At 49.4% G+C, this 24,240-nt stretch overlaps 1 protein-coding gene across 1 annotated transcript in view; it reads left to right on the forward strand.

Annotated features, from left to right (window-relative positions):
- RMDN3 (regulator of microtubule dynamics 3) overlaps positions 1 to 21,470 on the forward strand; it is a 28,237-nt gene extending 6,767 nt beyond the window's left edge. Inside the window, exons 4-12 of the mRNA XM_057430624.1 lie at positions 1,570 to 1,837; positions 3,873 to 3,975; positions 5,272 to 5,332; positions 14,890 to 14,965; positions 15,626 to 15,703; positions 16,746 to 16,844; positions 17,928 to 17,981; positions 19,322 to 19,402; positions 21,288 to 21,470. Coding sequence (XP_057286607.1) covers positions 1,570 to 1,837; positions 3,873 to 3,975; positions 5,272 to 5,332; positions 14,890 to 14,965; positions 15,626 to 15,703; positions 16,746 to 16,844; positions 17,928 to 17,981; positions 19,322 to 19,402; positions 21,288 to 21,341 — 874 coding nt within the window. The 3' untranslated portion in view covers positions 21,342 to 21,470. The remainder of the gene's footprint in view (positions 1 to 1,569; positions 1,838 to 3,872; positions 3,976 to 5,271; positions 5,333 to 14,889; positions 14,966 to 15,625; positions 15,704 to 16,745; positions 16,845 to 17,927; positions 17,982 to 19,321; positions 19,403 to 21,287) is intronic.
- Positions 21,471 to 24,240: the final 2,770 nt, after the last annotated feature.

Genomic DNA, 24,240 nt, shown 5'->3' on the forward strand with positions numbered 1-24,240 from the left:
ATACACACACAATATATATATATATGAAAATATATATAATTATATTTATAGTGTATATTATATACTTTATTATAATAATAATTATGTTATAATTATATTTAATATATAAAATATACTATATATAGAATATATAAATATATATTTTTATATATTCTATAGATAATATTTATTATATATAGTGTAATATGTAATTATAATAACAGAATATATTATATATACTATAATATATATTTATATATAGTATATATATTTGAGTGTATATATATTATATATAGAAATATATAAAAATATATTTATATATTTTTACATATATTATAAATCTTAAATATTTAAATCTGTGTTTTTATACATATGTGTATATCCCACATTACTCACAATCCAAACAGAACTCTGCAAAGGTGTTAGTAAGTGAAACTCAGTACCTATTTCTGTTAATCAATCTAGTTTCCCTCTCCAGGAAGAAAGTGAGGTTCATAACCAAATGCCCCCAGACTTTGAATTCCAGCAGGACTTGTGAAATTGGCTTGGGCACAGTTTGGTTGGGTAACAATGGCAGACATCCCCTAGAGTTAATCACTGATGGGATTTGAAGTAGCCTGCTTCAGGAAGAGAGCTTCCTATGCAGATGAACCAGGAAAATACCAATGTAAAAGTGCACTTGCTTAAGTTGCTGGCTGACTTGTGCTTATTCTGCAGTTAAAACTTGCAGATAAAGGTGAGTGGGACAGAGTCTCCTTTAAAAAGAAACCAGTTCTGTAAGTAGGCAGCCTGCGGCAGTGGTATCAATCATATATAATGGTGGTTTAAATTTCCAGCTTATGTGCCTGTTCATGACTCTGGGGAGCTTAATTTTACCCACTTTGAGAAGCTTTGATCTTAGCTTTATCCTGGTTCCTTTGCCTAATTGAGCAGCTTATCATTGCCTGGGGTTCTGTAATGTGCTGTCTTTCTGTGGCTCGTCTGCTCTCTCCTTCCTGGGTTTCTTGCTCATGTGAAATAGCTGTGCTCACTCTCCTACTGTTTTGCACCTCTTCATGTCAGTGTGAACAAGCTGTTTCATATTGAGCATTCAGACAAGATGCTGGAGGTAGCAGATCCTGCCAGAACAGCTATTGTGTCTGAAATTCCCTGGAATGAGCTGAAAACATGAGGTTGTGTGTTCCACGTGGATGAGCGTGTTGGATTTTCAGTTGAACTTCTCTTTTATGATCCACACACTGAACTGAATTGGCCTGGCTCTGTTCTTGGTTGAAGTGTTTTACATTGAGGTGAGAAGGCCTAAGAGAAGCTGTTAGGGTGTGCACGTGAGATGTGGGTGCTTGTGAGCGAGTTCTGCTTAACTTCTTGGGTCAACCTCTTCATTTTGTTGAGGTTGTGTGAATTACATGAGGAACAGTGATTGGTTGTTATTTGTGACACTGGACTGTAAAGCGTTCTCCAGGATGAGCTAAGGTACTCCTCTTCCTCTGTTAGGAAGGGTTGTTTTCCCCATCCCAGGTGTATGAGCCTGTCACAGGCTGCAGAGCATCTCCTCAAGCTGATCCTGCATTGTGGTGGTTTATCTCAAAGGTACAGCACAGCCAACGCCGAGTCCGATTACGACCGGGAGTCTGAGAAGGACAGCGAGGAAGGGGAAGATGAAGTGAGCTGTGAAACAGTGAGAACTGCACGACGGGATTCCCTGGATCTTGTCAACGAGGAGGAAACCCATTTAGCCCTGGATTCCTTCCTGGAGGAAGGGCTGGAGCAGCTCCTGCAGCAGGCTGACCGCTTGCACAGCGGAGATGAGCAGGAGAAGAGAGAGGGGTTCCAGCTGCTGCTCAACAATAAGCTGGCGGTAAGGGTTGCCTTTTGTGTTCTCAGCAGTGATTTCAGCTGAAGAGGAAGAGGACATTGTATTTCTTAGCAGGGTCCAGGTCCTGCCCAGCAGCTGGGCCAGCTTCCAGTGGCCCCCTCCTCAGGAGCGACTGGGGAGTGGGCTGAGGGCCACAATTGTTCAGGCTTCAGCAGCCAGTTCCCAGTCGCATTCTGTCTTGGAACTCTGTCTCATCGTGTCGTTGCTTTCCCTGCGTGAGCACAGTGCACGTGTAAAACCATAGTGCTGGGTGTATACAGTGAGCAGATGTTTTGAGGACCTTTATCTTGTTGCATGTGCAGTGGCTCAGTCTATGTTCAGGAAGCTTGGCCTTGCCAAGGACTGCCCAGCATGTGTGGTGGTTTATGAAATAAGTAAATTGCATATTCAAGCAGAAGGGTTAGGTGACACTTAGGTGTTCATTAGTTAATGAGATTAAAAGCCTGGAGTGTGCCACCTTAAAGAGTGGGTCTTTTTCTATCACGTAGGGGACGTACCTGGTCTTCCCTGGGAGGGTGCTGAGGTGCTGCCACAGGGTGCCCAGAGAAGCTGTGGCTGCCCCATCCCTGGCAGTGTTCAAGGCCAGGTTGGACACAGGGGCTTGGAGCAAGCTGCTCCAGTGGAAGGGGTCCCTGCCTGTGGCAGGGGGTTGGGAGTGGAAGATCTTAAGGTCCTTTCCAACACAAACCAGGCTGGGATTCTGTGTGAATTGATCCCCTGGTTTGGTGAAAGCTGGTGCTGAGGTGTGGGAGCACAGCAGGGGCAGTGATGGTGCGGGTTGCTGCTTGTATCTCTGCCCACGCACAGCATCTGCAGTCAGCATTGAACTGTGGCTGGCTGTGGCTGTTCATAGGGTCGCAGAACCAACCAGGCTGGAAAAGCCCTTCAAGCTCATCCAGTCCAACCCTTACCCCAGCCCTGCCAAGGCCACCACTGCCCCATGGCACTGAGGCCTCGTCTCCTCGGTGTGTGAACCCTTGCAGGGCCGGTGCCTGCAGCCCTGCCCTGGGCAGCCTGTTCCAATGCCTGAGCACCCTCTGGGGCAGGAATTGTTCCTCAGCTCCATCTAAACCTGCCCTGGTGCAGCTTGAGGCCGTTTCCTCTTGTCCCATCCCTTGTCCCTTGGGAGCAGAGCCCAGCCCCTCCTGGCTCCATCCGCTCTGTGTGTTCCAGCACCAGTGCAGGCATGTCCATGCCTGCTGCAGCCCCTCTGGCAGCCCTGGTTGGGGTTTACTGAAGTACTGCACAGCCAGCAAAGGAAACGTTTGTGTTACCAGCTTTCTAAAGAGCAGAACCTTTTGGCTTCTGTATTTTCAGAAGGAATGAAAGGGAGAAATAACAAAGAACTTTATTGGTTCTTGTTTCAAGTAAGCTGGGTTTTTTCCTTCCCAGCAGGAAGCAGTGACAGGCCTGTGGGCTTCTCACGTCCTCCTGTGTGCTTCTTTCTGGTGATGCTCCCACTTCAGTTTATTCCCAGTATTGTCACAAAAGAAAGCAGACTGTTGGTGGTTGTGTTTTCATCTTCAACCCTTTTTTTTTTTTTTTTTTGAGTAAATTTGAATTTGTCTGAACATGCATGCTTCAAATTTAGGAGAACACCTCCAGTACTGCCCCAGGTTTCAGAACAGGGCAGGATGGGGAGCTGCTGGAGTGGGCGCTGAAGCATGGAAGACATAAGGTTGAATTTGTGATATTTAATCAAGAGGTGAGCTTTAGGGTGATTTTTTTGCCCTCTGTGTTGTTAGTGGAGCTGCTGGAGACCTGACCTCAGTATAGCCTTTAAGTGGAGGGTTACTTGCAAGAGGGCAGCAACAGTTAGACCTGTACCAGCAGTGTCGCATTGTGAGATTGGGCCACCCAGCTTGGGTTTTTGTGGTGCTGTTCTCGTTCTTTAGACCTGGGGCCTTTCAATGTGTCAGGACTCATCTGTGTGACTTCCAGGATGTGCCCCCCCTTGTTTTTCCTCGCTCAGTGGCAGAATGGATCTCTACACGTAACGTTTGTGCTTTCACTGCAGTACGCGGAGCAGAAGGACTTCCTGTGGCGCCTGGCCCGGGCACACAGTGATATGTGTGAGCTCACAGACGACGCAGATGAGAAGAGATCCTACGCAGCTGATGGTGAGGAGTGGGGTGCTTGAGGCAGAGGGATGGGGATGCTCAAAGCTGATGTGACACCTCGGAGGTACAAACCCTGCGCTTGCAAACCCTGTCGTGCGCTTGTTTTCCCTGTAACCTGTTCTTCAGGTTTGTTTCTCAAACCTTTTATCCGTATCTTAGAATCCCAGATTGGGTTGTGTGGGAATGGACCTTAAAGCTCCTCCAGCTCCAACCCCTGCCACAGGCAGGGACCCCTTCCACTGGAGCAGCTTGCTCCAAGCCCCTGTGTCCAACCTGGCCTTGAGCACTGCCAGGGATGGGGCAGCCACAGCTTCTCTGGGCACCCTGTGCCAGCGCCTCAGCACCCTCCCAGGGAAGAGCTTCTGCCTAAGAGCTCATCTCAGTCTCCCCTCGGGCAGGTTCAAGCCATTCCCCTTGGCCTGTCCCTACAGGCCCTTGGCCCAAGCCCCTCTCCAGGTTTCCTGTAGCCCCTTTAGGCACTGGAAGGCTGTTAAAAGGTCTCCCCAGAGCCTTCTCCAGGCTGTGGTATTAAGATAAATCAGTTTCTGCTGTAGCACATTTAATATTACATGGCAGGTATGAAAAAGAAATGTCGTTTTAAATGTGCAGTTACTCAGAGGAATCAGTTTAGTTTAGTTCCCTTGTTCTTCTTCACTCTTGGATGTGGTTTGTTTGCGAGATTGTAGCTGGGTCAGAATAAAACAAAATCATCATCCCTGTTACAGTTTAGATCTGAAACAGAAGATACTGTTCTAAGTAATTTCTGTCCTGTTATGCACGTAACTAAATATAGTTCTATTAGTGTATCTAATAGAATTATTCTTTTCTGGGAATTGCTGTAGCCATTTAAAAGATGAAATTTTAAGTTTTATTCTGATAACAGTGCTTAGTTTTCAGCTTTTTGAGACTGGGCTTGTTCTTGGAGGAGAGAGGGGAACGTGGGGCATGTCCCAGATCTGAGGCTGTTACATGCATCAGAGCAAGCCACTGCAAGCTCTACTGAACTTCTCTTACTGTGGTGTGGAAGGTGGCTTTGCTGTAGGTGTGCTTCCAAAGGAGGTAAAACCATCTTGACAGGTCAGTGCAGCTGGCCACTGCACTGTGTATTTGCATGGCTGGTTTGAGTGGTCTGGGGTGTTCCCTCGCACTGCAAGAGGATGAAATTCCCTATGGGACGTTTTCAAGGCAGCTGTATGATAGAATTAATAGATATGACTTTGATGCCATTGTATTGGTGTACTCTGAGAGCCTCAGAGCAAGCAGCTGCATTTCTGACCTCTGACCACTTACTTGCAGGCAAAGAAGAGCTGGAAATCGCCTTACAGAAAGGGGACCAAAGTGCTGAGTGCCACCAGTGGTATGTAACTTCTTCCTGCTTGCTTTTAAGGACCACAGGATAAGGCCTTGGAGCTGCCATTGGTACATCAGTGGTACTTTCTGTAAGCCATCTTGAATAGCTTTGGTTAACTGGAGTCAGGGTTGACAGACTGGTTTGGTTCTTATTATAGTCATAGACTTTGCTTGTACCAGTTCAATTCTGAATGTCTCTCTGAGACAGCATGGCCAGTTCTTTGGATGCTCAGAACAGATTGTGCCAAGGCTTTTGTGAGGCTGCACCTAACAAGTTGATGTACTTCCATAGTGAAGGATGAACTTCAGATGAGGCTTGGAGAAACAAGCTATTGACAGGATGAGTTTGGGATTGATAAGTACAGTGAGCTCCATGTGGTGTTCCCCATGCTAAATTTAGCAGGCTAAACTGCAGATTCTTTGGGCTCCTTCATAAAATCATAGAATCAAGACTGGTTTGTGTTGGAAGGGACCTTAAAGCTCCTCCAGCTCCAGCCCCTGCCACGAGCAGGGACCCCTTCCACTGGAGCAGCTTGCTCCAAGCCCCTGTGTCCAGCCTGGCCTTGAACACTGCCAGGGATGGGGCAGCCACAGCTTCTCTGGGCACCCTGTGCCAGCGCCTCAGCACCCTCCCAGCGAAGAGCTTCTGCCTAAGAGCTCATCTCAGTCTCCCCTCGGGCAGGTTCAAGCCATTCCCCTTGGCCTGGCCCTACAGGCCCTTGTCCCAAGCCCCTCTCCAGGTTCCCTGCAGCCCCTTCAGGCACTGGAGCTGCTCTCAGGTCTCCCCTTCAGGAGCCTTCTCTTGTCCAGGCTGCCCCAGCCCAGCTCTCTCAGCCTGGCTCCATGGCAGAGCTGCTCCAGCCCTTGCAGCAGCTCCTTGGCCTCCTCTGGACTCCCTCCAAGAGCTCCAGGTCCTTCCAGCAGCTGAAGCACGTGTATTTTGAAAAGGTGAAGGGCAGTTTGGTTAGCAGCTTTCCTGGGAATCATGCAGCTTCCCTTTCCAAAGGTGGAAGGTGATGCTTTGCACAGCAGCCAGCTTTAGGGCTGTGCCTGTGTGGGATGCTGCAAGCACATTGGCACAGAAGTATGTGGAACTCCACCAGCAGTGCTTCTGGTTGTGCAGAGCCTGGGGAACAGCTCTCAGAGCAGCCTGTTCCCTGCAGGGTGTGGATGGGCTGCCAAGGGATGTGTTTCACACAGATAACTTGCAGGAAGCTGTTCCTTGAGTTGGAGAGCTTGCTGTGATGGGGCTCTCCTTATTTCCTTCCACGAGCCTTGTTTCCTTTGGCTCCTTTTCAGCCCCCTGTAGAGCAATGTGTACAGCCCCCAAAAGCAAGCTTGTAGCTAGCTGCACAGAGTCTTGAGAGTTATATATTAAATATGAATGAGGTTTTCCCTTTGTGTTCCTCCAGTATTTGTGGGTTAATTTGTTGGGGTTCATTCAGTTACTGCCATTTTGATAGTGCTCTGCTGCAGAGATGCTTGCTTTATGTCAAGAGATCACAGTATCACAGATGCTTGCTTTATGTCAAGAGATGCTTGCTTTATGTCAAGAGATGCTTGCTTTATGTCAAGAGATGCTTGCTTTATGTCAAGAGATGCTTGCTTTATGTCAAGAGATGATGTATTTGCCTCAGTGAGCTAGGCCTGTGAGCGTGGGCTCAGTGCTGTGCCCATGTTCTGTATTCATCTTCATTCTGGAGTAAGGAGGAACATTATTCTTTTCAAACAGCCTTTTATAGCCTACTGAAGAGTGTCTGCTTGCCTGCACTGCTGTGCTCTGCGTGGGGATGCTGTTTGTCACTCAGCAGAGCACTCTGGCTTTGAGGCGAACTGAGACAGCAGCAGATGGCTCTTTCTTTGTAAAGATAGTTCATGTTTTTGCCATGATAAATGATGAATTGATCTGCACTTCAGCCAAGCAGGGTGTTCCATGTTCGTGTAAAGTCTGTTGGTGGTGAGGGTCTCGGCAGGAGGTAGGCAAGGGGGGGGGTACCTTCCTCATTCAGCAGCCTGAGTGACCAGGCTTGGGTTGGGACTCAGGTAGGGGCTGAAAGGATTCTTCTCCTTGCTTAAAAACACCCCAGGAGAGGGTTTGGAGAGGGGCTCAGATATCTGTAGAGGTAAAGGAACATCCTTTTGTGGTGGTCTGGTGAGCTCCTCAATGAATGGTGTTCATCAGCAGTTGCTGTGGAGGGCTCACAACACATAGAATAGAATAAAAGAGAAATGATTATTGTTTAGTGGAAATCACTGGGAGAACAGGGTGCTGGGTATCCTCACCATGTAAGAACTGCACTCTTAGGAGATGAGTGTTAGGTATTTGGAGGCTTGGTTTGGACTGCTGGCATCCAAACAAATGCCTTTAGCATCTTGAACAGACTGTGTATTCTAGCTCTTGGGAATGAATTGCTGTTCTCCATTTGATAAGAAGGAGGAATACTGGGACAGGCAGGGTGACCCATCTCCAGCAGATTTTGGTGTGTGCCTTTGCTGCCTTAACATTTTGAGGGAATGGGTTTTAGTTGTCACGTTGAGTCTTGAAGTGTGTAAGCCACAAATGCTGGATCTTTTGTATTTTGCAGGGTATAATATTGATAGTTCAGCTTTGGAATTCAGCATTTACAGGGGGCAGAAGCAGTGGGTGTTAGGGGGTGTTTAGTCACGGGTCTGCAGTAGAAAACCCCAAGCCTCTGGAGCTGGGATGTCCTCGGTGCCTGTGTTGCACCCTGTGCCCACCGATTGCCACAGCAGTTTTGGTGCAAGAGGGTGCAGTTCCTGTCCTGTGGGACCCATTTCTTGTCCAGCCAGGGGAGAGGCTTCTGCTCATCTCCATCTTGCTTGTAACTCGAGAGAGCAGCTGCAGAAAGGGCAGCTGGAGGAAGGAAACAGCAGAGCAGCATGTGGGAGGCCTGGAATGGGAAGGGAATATGTAACTACCTTTACCAGTCACAGAAATAATGATTTCTGCTGTAAATAGAACAGGAAATTATTCCCTTTCCAGCTGCGTGTGGCTCATGGGATGGTTACAATGAGCCACAAGCTGTTTTAATTGCAGGCTTTTCTTATGTTGATTGAATTTACCTGGAGAAAACCACTATTGCTCAGGAAATGATGCCTGGAAAGGTACATACATACACGTACGTATGTACACACGCATACACACACATATATATATGTGAAAAATGTAGGATAAAACATGGTTCCAAATGCCATTTCATGGGGAATGAGTTTATTATCTTTCATCCCCCGTGTTACCTTTCCTGTATTTTTCTCCCATCTCCTTTTTCAGACTTCAGTATAGGAATTCCCTGCAGAGCACAAGCTGTGGGAGCAGCAAGGCTGTGTGATGCTAATGTGATGATCCTTTTCGTTCTTACTTCCACATACAGTCATGAACATTGTCTTTCTCTCTTCCACAACATCCTAAATGGGCATTTTAATAGAAATATCCCAAGTGATTTTAACATCTCCCCTCTGTGATAGGGCTGTGTGAAGCCTCGTGCAGGTATTATAAGGGCTGCATTTTTCCTCATTTCATGTTGACTGTAATTTTCTATCCTGTCAGTTGCCACTTATGCTTATGGATTACCTGTGATGCAGTTGTGCTGGTTCTTGTGCTTGCTCATTGCTCCCTTTGCTGTGTGATTTGCTCCTGTTGCTCAGTCATTCCCTGTTGATTTGCTCTGAGGTGTGCTGCTTGTCGAGCAGGACAGAAGATACTTCACATGCAGTCGTCAATGCAAGTAAAACTTCCCCTCTTTCAGTCCCTTCTGGTTACTGCAGTAATCACTGACATTGTAAAGCACCAAATGAAGGAAGCAAGGTTGTGAACAAGAGGGATGTGTGAGTGCTGGCAGTGGCAGTGCTCTGGGGAGCGTGACCAGCTGGGGTGTTTTGTGGCTGGCTGGTTTGAAGGCTCTGGCAGCTCCATAGTGGATGGTTTCTAGAATGACAGAAAACCACTGAAGGTCTGGGTCTGTGTCTGGACTGGCTTTGGGAGCTGCTCACATGTGAGGGAGAGCCCTTTGGACCTCAAGGGTTGTCCCAACATGGGGCTTGGTACAAGGCTCTTATTGTAGTCACTTGCTTCATGGAGGTCAGTGGGTGCCAGGGGCCCCGTTGCTGCAGAGCTGTGGGCTGGGCAGAGCAGTCAGCTCTGGTGTGCTGGGGCTGCTCTCAGCTCTCCTTTCCTGGGAGGAATACAGGAACATGGGAGAGCTGTGCTGGGGATCTGGAGTATTTACTGCCTTTAGGATACACTTGTGTGCTGTAGGCTGATTGGAATGAGTGTTCTTAATGTTCTCCTCTCTTACCTTACCTGATTCTTACTTCTGATTTAGACAAAGTCATTCACTGCCTTGATTGTGAAAGGTCTCTGAACAGGTATTATGTCCAATTGAAGTGGTTGCTGCCTGAGCTGGTTTCAGCTCATGAAGAGGAGCACAGAGCAAACACTTGTTCAGGTTTCTAAGTCTGTTCTTGCTTGCGTTTAGGGGTGGGTAGAAGAAGCCTCAGTCGTTGCACAGAGCTGTGTGGTTTGCTGCTTAGACTTCACAGATGAAGTGAGAGCAGCAGTTGTGGCCTCATCAGAGTTCCCTGTCGGTGCAGTGGGGCTGTTTGCGGCACAACTCAAGCACGTACAGCAGCTTTAGGGATCAGGCAGGGATAGTGAGCTGTGTGTTTGCCTTGGCTGCTGCTCCTCTTGTTAAAGAAATAGTGGAGGTGCAGCCAGAGCAGTGAGGGATTTCAGAGCTCCACTGGGGGGAAATTTTGCGGGTGCTGCTTTAGCAGCTTTCGTTTGAATTGGGTATTTCCCATTGGAAATCCAGTGCTGTTTTCTGACTGCTGAAGCTGTCACTGCAGAAGGCATAATAAACTTTGGCTCTCCTGGTGATATTCTGTATGTTAGAGAGAAGCAGGAGAAGGATATGTTTGTGGGTTGGATGAACCTCCGAAATGTGCCTTCTCTTCTAAAGAGCCTGTCACGTTGGAGAAGCATCTTGCACACTCGGTAGCCACTGAATTGTGCATCAGCCCTTTTAACTTCATAGAATCCCAGCCTGGTTTGGGTTGGAAGGGAGCTTAAAGCTCATCCAGTCCCAAACCCCTGCCACAGGCAGGGACCCCTTCCACTGGAGCAGCTTGCTCCAAGCCCCTGTGTCCAACCTGGCCTTGAGCACTGCCAGGGATGGGGCAGCCACAGCTTCTCTGGGCACCCTGTGCCAGCGCCTCAGCACCCTCCCAGGGAAGAGCTTCTGCCTAAGAGCTCATCTCAGTCTCCCCTCGGGCAGGTTCAAGCCATTCCCCTTGGCCTGTCCCTACATCCCTTGTCCCAAGCCCCTCTCCAGGTTTCCTGCAGCCCCTTCAGGCACTGGAGCTGCTCTCAGGTCTCCCCTTCAGGAGCCTTCTCTTGTCCAGGCTGCCCCAGCCCAGCTCTCTCAGCCTGGCTCCAGAGCAGAGCTGCTCCAGCCCTCGCAGCAGCTCCGTGGCCTCCTCTGGCCTCGCTCCAACAGCTCCACATCCCTCTGGTGTTGAGGGCACATTGTGCTGGTACATCTGCCTGGCTGTGGGTAGATACCAGTTCTTTGTAAAGTGGTGGCGTTCCAGGTATGACTTGAAAAGAGCTTTAATGTCCACAGCTGGCAGTACTTTAGGATTTAACTCTTTGTGTTGTACTGCCCAGATCTGGCCGATTTGGAGCTGTGTCTGGGTTTAAGAGCTGAGCGTTTCTCTTCAGTGGGTGGATTAAACACGGGAGTTACTCTCAGTATGCACTAGGGGCAGAAGGATCTATATGGCAAATAGTTCTGAAGTTAGAGGAGGAGAAACAGCATGTAGCTGGAGCTGCCTGAGAGCATCCGTGACTGAGGAGGGTCCCTCCCCTCGTCAGGGGTGCTGGAATCCTGTTCCATGTCCTGAGCCACGCAGGCCTTGAGAGTGGGAACACCAGAGAGGAGTCAAGGAAAAGGAAGTGCTCAAGAGTATGAGCAGGGACAGAAGGAACCTCAGCAGGGATGGATATCCCTCCTCTTTGCTGGTAGCTCCTGGGAGAACAGCTGGAACTGCATCTTCTGAGTAAAACCAGAGGTTTAAACAGGCATGAGGTCACTCCATAAAACTAGTGTGTTCTACACAGTAAATACCACTTGTATCTTCAGACCTCTCTGGGGATGAATACATCTTGTTCTACAAAGAGAACACATATGGTCCTTTCCTGCTGCCTCCCAAGGCAGACCCCAGATCTTCAGCAGATAAACCCAACACAGACAGTGAGCAAAGCTGAAGACACAGTGTGTGTCCCAGCTGGGGCTGCCAAAGAAGATTTTAACTGGTTTAGCATGAAGGAAAGGGGATTTCAGTGCTGGTACACAAGGGGGTGTTCCAGCCTTTCTTTGCTGTGCCAGTCATTTGCATTTTGGCTTAAGTCACTAATGAAAATTAACTCTGGTTTTAGCCACGTGCCTGAGTGAACTCCTTAGGAGCTAACATCATGAACATCATTTGCCAGGTCTCCTTTGAACCTGAGTGTGTTCCCAGGACTGAATGTTGAGTGATCCTCTGCCTCAAACCGGAGCTGGTACTGGAATGACGTCTTTGTGTGTGTTGGGCTCTTGCTTTCATCTTGGTGTATCTTGGCCAAAGTGGAGCTGATCACGCTTGGAAAGTGGGGGCTTTGCTGGATTTGGGCAGCAGGATTTGGCTGCTCTTGGAGAGCAGCAGGAGTCACTGTGAATTGCTTCTGTTGCATCTTGTTGTTGGCTCCAGTGGTGCAAGGTCTTACTTGGGAGACGTGAGCCATAAGTTGTGCAATAGGTGATACACACACCCCCCCCAAACAGGATTGTTTCAGTTGGAAAAAGGAAAGCTGTTTTCCTCTAAAGCAGTGAAGACTTCCGGGCAGACACGAGGGTATCATTTGGATGGCAGTGAGGTAATGCTCGTGTTGCTCTAACAGTGGCTCTTGTGGATGCTGCTCATGAGTCAAACTCACGTGAGGCCCCTGCACTTGTGTAAGGCTGAAGTCATGGCCAGACTCACCCAGAGCAGTCACAGGAAGCCTGCAGAGAGCTTTTTGCAGAGGTTTGCTCCCAGTTGCCATATTACTTCAGGGAGAACCATGTGTCCAGCAAAATAGCTGCTTCTCCCCATTTCTTTTCCCTCCTCCCTTTATTCCCCTCCTTTTGAGTTTACTGGTTGTCCCATGCAGGAAGGAGCAGCAGCATCCTCAGCTACCAAGCCTTTGACACAGTTAAGAGAGATGTGTTTGGGCTGGCAAACCACCCTGGCCGTGGAGCTGGATTCCATGTGCATGTCCTGCTGTGGTGGAGGCAGCCAAAGGGCACCATCAGAAATGAGCTGTCTTCAAAGCTGCATGTTCTGAGCTCGGGGGTTTAGGGTGGAAGAACAGACGGTCTCTCATCTGGTGGGGTCTGCTTCCATGAGCTGATTTACTGGTAAATGGGGAAATCCTGGCTGGGCTGAGATTCTAATGGGAACTTGCAGTTTGACCAGTGTCTGCAGTGTAATGAGTGGTTCTGGTTAATAATTAGCCAAGTGAAGTCATAATAAAAGGGTTTGGTAACTGCTGGGACATTGATTTGAACAGAGCTCCAGAGGTTACGTGGTGTTTACAGGTGAAAATCCTCTTCCCTAACTCACTGCTGTTAATCTCTTATTGCTTGTCAGTCCTGCAGCTCCACAGAGCCTCCTGTGACACTCATTGCAAGGCATTTCCCAAATGGATTAGAATAAATAGCTCAGGTAAGCCAAGCTAAACGAGCAGAAGGGATGGAAGCAGGAAACCACGTTGGTGCTGCTGAGTGAGGACAGGAGGTCAGGACCTGAATCAATCACAGAGTCACAGACCTGGCACAGGGTGCCCAGAGAAGCTGTGGCTGCCCCATCCCTGGCAGTGTTCAAGGCCAGGTTGGACACAGGGGCTTGGAGCAAGCTGCTCCAGTGGAAGGGGTCCCTGCCCATGGCAGGGGTTGGAGCTGGAGGAGCTTTAAGGTCCCTTCCAACCCAAACCAGGCTGGGATTCTATACATTAAAGAGGGCTACATGACTTACTGTACAGGAGTATTGTATCTTGTGATCTTAGGAAACAGGCCTTTTATTAGCTTCTGTTTCTAAACCCCAGTCATGTAGGGAGGGATGTTTAGCACAGGCTGATGCCAGTTGTGAAACAGAACTGGAGCAGCCCATAGAAACACTTACTTCATCCTCTGCAAGCAGCACGTTGTGACAGAGCAGCTCTGAACTTCTTCAGCGGGAGGAAAGGATTTTACCCAGTTAACACATTGATCTGGTGATCTTTGCCATTGTCATGGAAAATAGGAGTTGTAAAGCTGAACCAGTGCTTTTTCACACGCAAAGCATGTTAAAGGCATGAGGCTTAACAACAAATATGACAGTGTTTAGGAGATGCACTTCTTTGTATAGCAACTCACACCTTGAGCATTTAGTTCAGGCAGAGCCATGAGGTGTGACTCCATCTGTGGGGTTTTTAGTGACACTGAAGATTCAAAAGTCTTCTGGCAAATTCCTGCATGGACATCGCTTAACATGAGCAGGGATGCTTTGGGATACAGTGTGGTGAGAGGAGCCAGCAGCGCTGGGGTGCGGATGCAGTGACCTCCAGGGAGGTCTCTTTGCATCTTTCTTTTCAGCTTTATTTTTGTAAGGACAAGGCTTGTGGTATTCATTTGTCCATCCATTCCAGCCATGCCAGGCTCTGAGCACAGCGGGGAGCTGCCTCCATTCCCACAGGTCTCACCTGGGATCCCACGTGGGATCCTGTGTTCTCTTTAGCAGCGGTGCCCTTGCACCTCCCTATGATCTGCTGTTTCCTGGGTGCAGTGCAGGGAGGGAGGGGGTTGGAGCTGCTGTGGGGCAAGGGGGTGAGATGGGAGGGTGCAAATCCACTGACAATGAACCTTCCTTAACTTTCACAGCTCATCAGAGAGCCCGTTTGGTAGGGACTGGGCTTCTCGGGGTCACAGTTTAGGGTCTCTTGCTACACAAAGCTAACTGGCCTTGCACTTGTAATGCTGAAAACGTGTTCTTTTGTTTCCCAAGCTTGGTGGCCCTGCCAGGCTGCAGGATGTGGGTAGGTTTCCATGGTATTTTCCCTCTGAGTAGCCAACTGCTGTGCTGTAGACGGGGTGTTGTGTGCCGTAGTTAGCATAGAGCTTTCCGTAGTCCTGGCTCTCGCTGCTGTAGCCCTTACTCGTCATTGCTTTGTGTTCTGACACAGCTTCACTGCTAAGTGAAGAACTTTAGGGTGTAGAAGCTCCTGTCATAGGTAGAAGGAAGGCTCCTCAGCCTGACAGCAATGAGTGTGTCACACCAAGCCACTCCTGTTGACTTGCTGGCATCCTTCAAGCTAATACCTTCTTGGCACTGAACACTTGCACATAGACCCTTCCCTGAAAAAGGTGTGGAGTGTTCCTTGGTTTCCCCAGTGCAGCCTTAATGCCCATAGGTACCTTCCTTCCGAAGATATCAGTGGGATGTAAATGTACATTTAAACTGATTTGCTGCAGTGTCTCCCCTGTGTAGGTATGCTATTCTCTGTGGGCAGCTGTCAGAACATGAGAGCATCCAGAAGCGCATTCAAACTGGGTATGTGTTTAAGGTGAGTAGAAGGGACCTGCTGGGTGCTGTGCAAGTGCTGAACCATACTCACTTCTGTAACAGAAAGGTAGGAAAATTGGCTCCAGCTCTTATTGGGGAAGAGATGGGTCTCAAATTGATTCTGTGGGTGGGGGGTTTGGGCTGAAGAAGGTGATTCCAGCAGTGTATGAGGAGGTGGCTGCTCTGCCTCTGCACAGTCCCACACTTGAATCTCAGAAAAAGGAAGCCTAGAAGTCTTGCAAACAGAATGTACCTCTATGATGAGGCAGGGAGCTTGAAACAGGAGGTTACCATGTGGTAATGAAGTACAGCACCAGCTCTTCCGCAGCAGCTGCCTGTGAGCACGCTTGCAGGGCAGCTTCATCCTGTTGTGTGTAGGAATTCTTGTCTCTGAGGCTGGTAAAATGCTGTGTTTCTGGGTTCCCTGAGCCTATTTTAAGAAAACCTGGGATCTCGTTGTAGCTGTGATGTTATTGATCGCTGACACTTGAATCGTGGATGTGGAATCATTGAATGGATTGGGCTGGAAGGGACCTTAAGTTCATCCAGTTCCAACCCCTGCTTCTCCTTTTCCACTTTCCACACGGTTTTGTCTGCTCTTGTGGATACTGTATTTGATCATAGCAAAAATGTAATGTGTGTTGGTGGTGATTTTCCATAGGAACACATCGATAAAGCAATTGAACTGAAACCAGAGGATCCACAGTCTTACTATCTTCTGGGGAGGTGGTGTTACCAGGTAAAATAGTTCTGTACTGCTTCCTGCTGTTTCCTTCCTCCTTGGAATTGAATTCCCTGTGTGAATGGATTCAAACCAGCCTCCATAAGGACTGAGGACACTCTTAGCTCCGAGCTCAGATGCTGTATCAGAAAGTACGGTGTGGAAATGCTGTAGTTGCTTGAAGAAGTAGTTTGGGAGTTGCACTTGTGTGGGAGCTGGAAACTCTTCAGTGCTGAGGCAGTACCAAGCAAAACACTCCAGTGATGGGCAGTGTTAAACACTGCATTCAGAAACCTCTGAAGGTATAAAAGCTCACAGACAGGCTGAGAAAGTTGGGGCTGTTCAGCCTGGAGAAGAGAAGGCTGCGGGGAGACCTCAGAGCAGCTTCCAGTGACTGAAGAGGGCCTATAGGGATGCTGGGGAGGGACTCTTCATTAGGGACTGCAGTGACAGGACAAGGGGTAACGGGTTCAGACTGAAACAGGGGAAGTTTAGATTGGATCTAAGGAGGAAATTCTTTCCTGTTAGGGTGCTGAGGCACTGGAATGGGTTGCCCAGGGAGGTTGTGAATGCTCCATCCCTGGCAGTGTTCAAGGCCAGGTTGGACAGAGCCTTGGGTGCCATGGTTTAGTGTGAGGTGTCCCTGCCCATGGCAGGGGGTTGGATCTGGATGATCTTAAGGTCCTTTCCAACCCTGACTGATTCTAAGTCCAGCATGGGGAGAGCTGCCAGGGGCTGGTGCAGTGGTAGTTTTGGACCACCCGTGCTGTTTCACATCTGTAGTAAATCAATTGTAGAGACAAATCTAATGTTGACCATTATGCACGTGGCAGCTGACGTATGGAACTGCAAAAGCTGACTCAGGACAAGGAAATCAAGTCAGGTTTAACCCTGTGGTTGGACTCGGAGGCTCGTCCAGAATCTGCCAACACTACCAGCATCTTTGGCTTTCTGAAAGGAGAATGGGCCAGCTCCAGGGACCTGGATAATTCCTTGTCTGTCCTTCTGTGTATGCTGGCTCTCCAGGGGGTTTCATGGTTTCATCTCCCTGTTCTGGCAGGTTTCACACCTGGGATGGCTTGAGAAGAAGACAGCTTCTGCTCTGTTTGAGGCTCCTCCGACAGCCACGGTACAGGACGCGCTGCAGAACTTCTTACGGGTAAGGAGACCTCCTAACCAGGGGCCCCCTGCCCTGGCAGAGGCAGCCACAAGGGGGGAGCTGGGGTACACGTATCCTGCTTAAACCCATCACTCCCAGGGCGCCCGGAGAAGCTGTGGCTGCCCCATCCCAGGCAGTACTCAAGGACACAGGGGCTTGGAGCAAGCGGCTCTAGTGGAAGGGGTCCACTAAGCTGGAGGAGCTTTAAGCTCCCTTCAACCCAAACCATTCCCTGATCCTATAAAACTGGAGGAAGAGCTGGTGCAAGCAAAACCTTGTTGTAGAATAACCAGACAGAAGAAGGTGATTTTGAGAGGCTCACAACCAAACCCAAAAGGTTCTGAATTGTTTTGAAGGGGTTTTGGTTTTCCTTTGAAAGGCTGCATGGCGCAGTGATTCACTGCTTGAAATGCATATGGGTTTGTGCTCTTCCAGGGGTCTGCTTGAGCTCATCCCTGGCAGCACTCCCCTAGATGTGTTCTGTCATTCCAGTGTCTCTCAGAATGTTTTATTGAAAGGCAGGTTAGGTCCAACCTCTCCATCTCAAACTTGGGCAGACAGCTGCTTTAGGCTTTCAGGGGCTCCTTGCTCATGGAGTTTGGAGAAGAATGGCTCAGAGCAGCTTCCAGCCTACCTGAAGGGGCCTGCAGGGACGTCAGAGAGGGGCTCTTCATAGCGATAGGCCAAGGGGTGATGGGTTCAAACTGAAACAGGGAAGTTCAGCTTAGATCTAAGAAGAAGCTCTTTACTGTGCGAGTGGTGAGGCGCTGGCACAGGGGGGCCAGGGAAGTGATAAATGCTCCACTATAATTCTGTTTCTAGGAAGAAATTCTTAGGAGTACTTCCTGCTCGTAGGAATCCTGCTCTGAATGAGGGAATGGGGGGGGTGTTTGTCCTCTTATTCATAGACTCACAGAAGCTTTGCTGACCCAGCCAGTCGGTTCTGATGCTGAGCTAGGTAGCTCCAACAGTAGGGTTAGTCATCTGGGTTTAAGAGGTGCACTAAGACTGCTCTAAGCATTCACTGTGTCCTTTGCATACCCTAATGTCTGCCTGTTGCACCCTCCCCTCTCTTCGTTGCAGGTTGAGGAGCTGAGCCCGGGATATTCCAAGGCAGGAAGAATGTACATTTCCAAGGTAAGCAGTCACTTGTGGCTTCCTTTAGATCAGTCATATCATATATGCTCCTAAGCTGAGAAATACTTGTATTACACAGTGGTCTTTGGCTGTAAAGTGCTGAGCATGTGTAAATTACTGCAAGATTTTATAAGATTATAATAGGCCAAATCATTTAGTGCAGGGGCATTGGAATTCAGGGAGGCTTTTGCCCAACGGAGCATCCTGCTTGGCTTTTAACCCATCTAATTCTATGTGAAGTGTCCCTGGTAACGTGAAGGCCACAGCCTGGAGGTTTAATCCCACCAGCACCATGGACTTCCATGGGGTACGCAGGGAATCTTGGGGAAGAGTAAAGGGTAAAGTGTGTCTCGTGGTTTACCAATACAAGTGGGAGTCTTGAGTGGTGATTAAATGCACCACGAGTGCCTGGAGCTGGTGCTCCAAAGATCTTTGTTGGCATGGAGGGAATAACTGGGTTTGAACTCTTGAAACGTTAAAGTTGCTGCTTAATTCCTCCAGCTGGAGTCCAGAAATACTTAAAGCTCAAATAGCTTCAGAAATACTGGGCAGAGGGGGTGTAGGAGGAGGAGCTGCAGTCGTTGTCTGTGACATTCCCAGTGTCCCAAAGAATGGGAGTTTTACCAGGGTAGCGTGCGAGTGGTGGGATCTGCTTGGTCCAGAGCACGCTATGACTGGGCTCTCGATGCAGAGCTTGCATCCCAATAAGCATCTTGTTAAGGGAAGATAAAGGTGATGGAGGAGGAAAGCCCAGCAAGAGCTGTAGTGGCCTTTACACCAGCTGGATGTTGTCTTTGACCCATTGCAGCTCACTGTGTGTGAGCAGGGCTTGGAACTGGATGAGCTCTAAGGTCTCTTCCAACCCAAATGCTCTGGGATTCTGTGATGGTGAGACCTGTCAGACCTGTAAGCATTCAGTGGCACAGTGCAGTGGCCTCAGGTCTACCAGCCTGGGGAATGAGCTCTTGACCTGCTCTCAGTACAGAGGTTTTATGGTGGGGCACTGTGAGGAGCAGGGGCTATGTGGAAATGAAAATAGAGCTTCAAAAATAGTCAAAATCAGAGGGACACCTTAAAATCTGCAACCAAAAAGCAATCTTCTTGTCCAAAACAACACAAAATCAACCAAACCAAGCAAAACCCCATAGTCTGCTGTGGTTGTAATGAGCTGTGGACAAAGGCTACTGCAGGACGTGCCAGAAGCCCGAAAGCACACGCTGCAGCTAGGTCAGAGGAGGAACAGCTCTGTCGGTTGCCGGGGCTCGTAATGGCTGGGTTACGTTTGCTGCCTGGTTTTTGCTGGTGAGCTCTTCTCACGTGGGTGTTTCTTTTCTCCTCAGTGCTACAGGGACCTGGGGAACAAGGCTGCAGCCGTTCTCTGGATGGACCTTGCTTCCGAGCTGCCAGTTAACACAAAAGAGGTAGCGGGCCCAGTAACCGCCTGCTGCTGAGCAGGGAGAAAGGGGTTACAGAAATAGGGTCATAGAACTGTTCCCAGCATGCAAGCCCGGGGTTTAAAGTGTTTTCTTCCTTAGTGTGGCCGCTCTTGCGGCTCGTGAGCTCAGTGCCTAAAGAGATTCAGCAGCTCCTGTATGGAGACAGGCTGAGGAAGTTGGGGCTGTTCAGCCTGGAGAAGAGAAGCTGCGTGGAGACCTCAGAGCAGCTTCCAGTGTCTGAAGGGGGGCTATAGGGATGCTGGGGAGGGACTCTTCATTAGGGACTGCAGTGACAGGACAAGGGGTAACGGGTTCAAACTGAAACAGGGGAAGTTTAGATTGGATCTAAGGAGGAAATTCTTTCCTGTGAGGGTGCTGAGGCACTGGAATGGGTTGCCCAGGGAGGTTGTGAATGCTCCATCCCTGGCAGTGTTCAAGGCCAGGTTGGACAGAGCCTTGGGTGCCATGGTTTAGTGTGAGGTGTCCCTGCCCATGGCAGGGGGTTGGAACTGGATGATCTTAAGGTCCTTTCCAACCCTGACTGTTCTATGATTCTATGGTTCTAAAGTAATGAATCCTGAGCAGCTGAGTGTGTCTGATGCGGGTTTAGTCCAGCCCCCAGTGTGCAAGGCCTCCCTTACTCACAGGTTTGGTTATGGCCGCATCTGAACACGCAGCATGTGTTCGGCACCGGAGCATCTCCAGAGCTGCTGACTGCTGTGGTACCCGTCCCACTCCGTGGGTTCTGCAGAGGGTTCATTCCTTTTGCCTGGGCAGCTCAGTTCAGAGGGGGATGCCTGAGCTGAGTGGTGGTCCTAGGGCTGGAGCAGGTATTACCTGCTACAGTACCTAAAAGAGCCTACAAGAAACCTGGGGAAGGGGCTTTGGCCCAGGGCCTGTAGGGACAGGGCCAAGGGGAATGGCTTTAACCTGCCCGAGGGGAGACTGAGATGAGTTAACTGGGACTGGGTGAGCTTTAAGGTTCCTTCCCACCCAGACCCCTCGGGGATTCCGTGAGTACATGGAATGCGCAGCATTTTCGTGCACCTCCGGTTTTTGAGGCCGTGATGGTTTTTTGGGTCACTACAGCAAAGTTTTGTGCTGAAATTCAGGCAGGGGAAGAGCAGGAGGGAGATGCTGGGAGCGGAGCTGGCAGGGAGCTGGCGGGGCTGCGCTGCCCCCTGCAGGGCACTGCCCGCTATTGCACAAGGCGCTTGGCCGGGGCTGCTGGACCAGGGAGTGGAATTCATTCCCTTCTTAGGAAGGAGACAGCCCAGCCCTGCCCCGTGTGCTGCTTGGACATCTCTGTGGACAGGGTTAAAACGCTGTGGCTGAGGAATAGAAGGAGGATTTTCCCCCAGAAAACACACAAGAAATGTGTGTTGGAGACGTGGTCAAGCATAAAAGCACTGAGGTGAAAATCAGGAAGGACCAGGAGAAAGCTGCAGGCAGGGGGGTCCTGAGCAGTTCATCCTCTCCTCTGCTCCGACATTACAAGTGGGAGTCGAGTAAGAAGCCAGTGCTTAAGTGGCTGTGTTGGGTCTTTGCAAGTGTTACTTCTCTTCATCAGTCAAACAGCTCCCATCACGCTGGGAAGGAAAAGCAAAGGGGTTCCAGTCTGAGCGAGGCAGCGAGGAAACCTGAGAGAAACCCTCTTTGGTACCTGGAAAACTGAAGTAAGCTTCAGAGATGTGGGTGTGGAGAGAGAAATACATGCAGGTGAGAGAGGAAAAAAGAGGCATTAGGAGGAAGGGGTAAGGCTGGGGGTGTCCTTAAAACCTTGTGTGGGCTTGGAGAAGAAAAGGGAAATGCTCTGTTCCATCGTTTCAGTGGGGCTGTGTATTTACCTGTTCTCTTCTTGCATTTCCAGGATGCAGAGAGTGAGAGAGACCTTGAAGAGATGCGCTCCGCCTGGGAAGAGTGAATGTGGAAAAGTCACCCCACTTGGTACTGCAGAGACAGGAAAATCCCAGTCAGGGGTTCCATGATCCCGATGTTCCCTTCATGGAGAAGCCACTGGAGTTTGCAGGAGGAGCCACGCAGCAGCCTCACCAGGAGGAGCTCGTGGTGGGATGTAATGGGATCAAATTGTGTCTTGTTTCCTTCTTACAGCACTGACCACGGTGGGTTTTCAGACTCCTACAGAAGGTCAAATTGTGTTTGTAGGTAGAATCTGGGGTATAAAATCCGTTGTGGTTCCATGTAGTATAGATGTATGTGAGATACTTTGTGATATAAAAATGCACACAAGTCTGTACCTGTTTACATCTACACATAGGTTTTATATCACCAGCTCTACCCCACAGCCTGCACCTGAGGCCTCAGCTGGTGCCTGAGGAAGGCTTGGGCCAAACTGTCCTTCAGATTCCTCTTTTCTCTCCTCCTTACGAACGTGGAGTGATTGGATCAGACCTGACTCCAGCCCTCCTGTGCTCATGCTTGGGTGAGGTCTCATTCCAAGGCTCTGCTTGGTGGTGATGCTGCGCTGGAGGCTGTGGATGCTCTCACTGCCCTCAGCCTGGGGAGTCAAATGGGCCCTGAAACTGTGACTGAAGAAAGGCTGTAACCAAAAACCCCAGACAGCAGTGACTGCCAGTGAGCGAGTTCCTTGGGAAGAACATGATGGTGTCCCAAGCCCATCAGTCCCTCCCAGCCATGCCTGAACTACCTTCCTGGTTTACCCCTGGGGCAGACCAGCCCCGCGTGCTCTAGGGAGTTATTACTGGGGACCAAAGAGCTTTCCTTCCCAACACAAGCTTTATTTCCAAGAGGTGCATAGCTTTTGTCAGAGCAGTGAAGTAATCACGTTTGAAAGTGCAGGCCTTGCTCCCTCCCAGTGATGTTACCCCACTCACGTGAGGTTGAGAACTTCTGTCCCTCCGATCTGTGCTGCTTTGGGTTGGATGTGATAATGTAGTTTGAGAAGAGCTTATTTATCAATGACTCATGGGTACAGGCACAGAGATGTTCTGTGCCAAAAGTGATGCTTCCCTGGGATGGTCCTGACCAAGGAGGGGGCAGCAGGAAGGTGAAGCCAACGACTGCCACTGCCTCTGCCAGCTCCTGGTACCAAACAGCAGCAGGAAGCTGCTGCACACTGACACGGATGGGGGAGCAAGACCTGTGCTCCAAGAGTTCCCTATGTATTCAGCAAGGCTTCCTTGATATCCCCTTGCACCCCAGTTGGCAGCTATCCACACACTGATGTCTGTTACGTTTGCCATGCTGTGTAATGTATGCAAAGCGTGAAGGAAACTGCTGCAAGAGTAAAGCGCTTCTTGACCCTCTTTAGTCCCTTGCACGTGTGGGTTAACCCGGTGGGGTTTTACGTGGTGAGCGTCACACTGAAGGGGAAAGGTGGAGCAAACAAGCTCCAACCCTTCCAGGTGAGGGGTGTGGAAAAGCGGGGATGTGCTGGGCTCCCTGCCCAGCTCCAGGCTGCACCATGGAAAGGCAGAGCAGTAACTGGGAGCCAGAGTTCATCAGGGGCTGGGGCCTTGGTGGAATCACTTATTCCCCCCCAAAATAGCCTTGTGCCCTCCCCAAACCTTGCGGGCCCATGGCCCCGTTGACGCTCCAAGTTCCATCTCCACCCCAAGCTCCATCTCCCTCCTTTCCCCGCTGAGGGCTCCCTCAGCACTCCCGGTTTGTGAGAGCCTGGCCCCACACTGCGGCTTTTCCCTGGGGTTTGGGTTTCAGGGGAGGGGGTTTGGTGGATCAGGTGCTGGATGCTGCCTGAGCCGCAGCAGCCCTTGGTCCTGAGCATCACCTCACCCGGGTGTGGCGGTGAGGCCAGGCTGGGATGCAGGGAGGAGCTGCCCCAATCCAGGTTTGATGCGCTACAGGGAGCACCCACCTGTGAAGCAGCGGCAGCTCAATTGGGTGCCCCAGAAGTGACAAAGGGGTTGGTTGTATGAGGAGAGGAGAGAGGAGGGGGCCCCCTCCTTGCCCCTCCAGTGGCTCCCCACAGACAGGAGGCTTCACGCTGTGATGTTCCCATCGAGCCCCGTTTCCCTGCAGACGCTTCCTGCTGGGCTGAGGGAGCTGCAAGGGAAACACCTGCCCAGGGAAAGCCATTGAAAGCAAGCAGTGATCATTAATCCAGCTATTAGTGATTAGTTCAGCTATTAGTGAGTAGTTCAGCTATTAATAATTAGTTCAGCTATTAATAATGAAGCTATTTGAAAAGGAAAACCATCTCTCCAGAAAAGGGGGTTTCTTTTCCATGTTTCGTGTTTAAGGGAGGAAAAGGCAGCTCCTGCCTCATTTGAAAAGCTTTAATTTTGTTACATATTTCTGTAATTTTATATATAGCAATGTATTTTAATATATGTATAGAAAAGATACATAATTTTAAATGTAGATATAGATTGATAGATGGATAAATAGATGATAGATGGTAGATGATAAATAGATGATTGATAGATTATAGATGATAGATAGATGATGATAGATAGATAGATAGATAGATAGATAGATAGATAGATAGATAGATAGATGATAGATTCATTTCCTCTCGGAGCAGTGATGGGACCCTCTGGCCCTGCCCCAGCCTCCAGGCCTGTGCCTGCGCTCACCTGCACCTCAGCTGGGGGTTAGTATGGACATGTGTCAAGAGAGACACAGGAACCAATGTAATGTGAATGCAAACAGGAGCATGGAAGGGGAGCACATGAACCTATACCTGTAAATGTGTAAGCATAAATGTGAACACATGGAACTAGGCACAGACAAAGACATGCATACAGAGATACAGACGTGGTGCATCAACTTAGAACTAAAATAGAAGCTCTTTAATTTTGCCCTGCTCTCTTCCCTCTCTT

Source organism: Pezoporus wallicus, unplaced genomic scaffold, assembly GCF_028554395.1.
Source record: "Pezoporus wallicus isolate ANWC-B61680 ecotype Strahan unplaced genomic scaffold, APGP_CSIRO_Pwel_v1 contig_8824, whole genome shotgun sequence".
NCBI lineage: Eukaryota > Metazoa > Chordata > Aves > Psittaciformes > Psittacidae > Pezoporus > Pezoporus wallicus.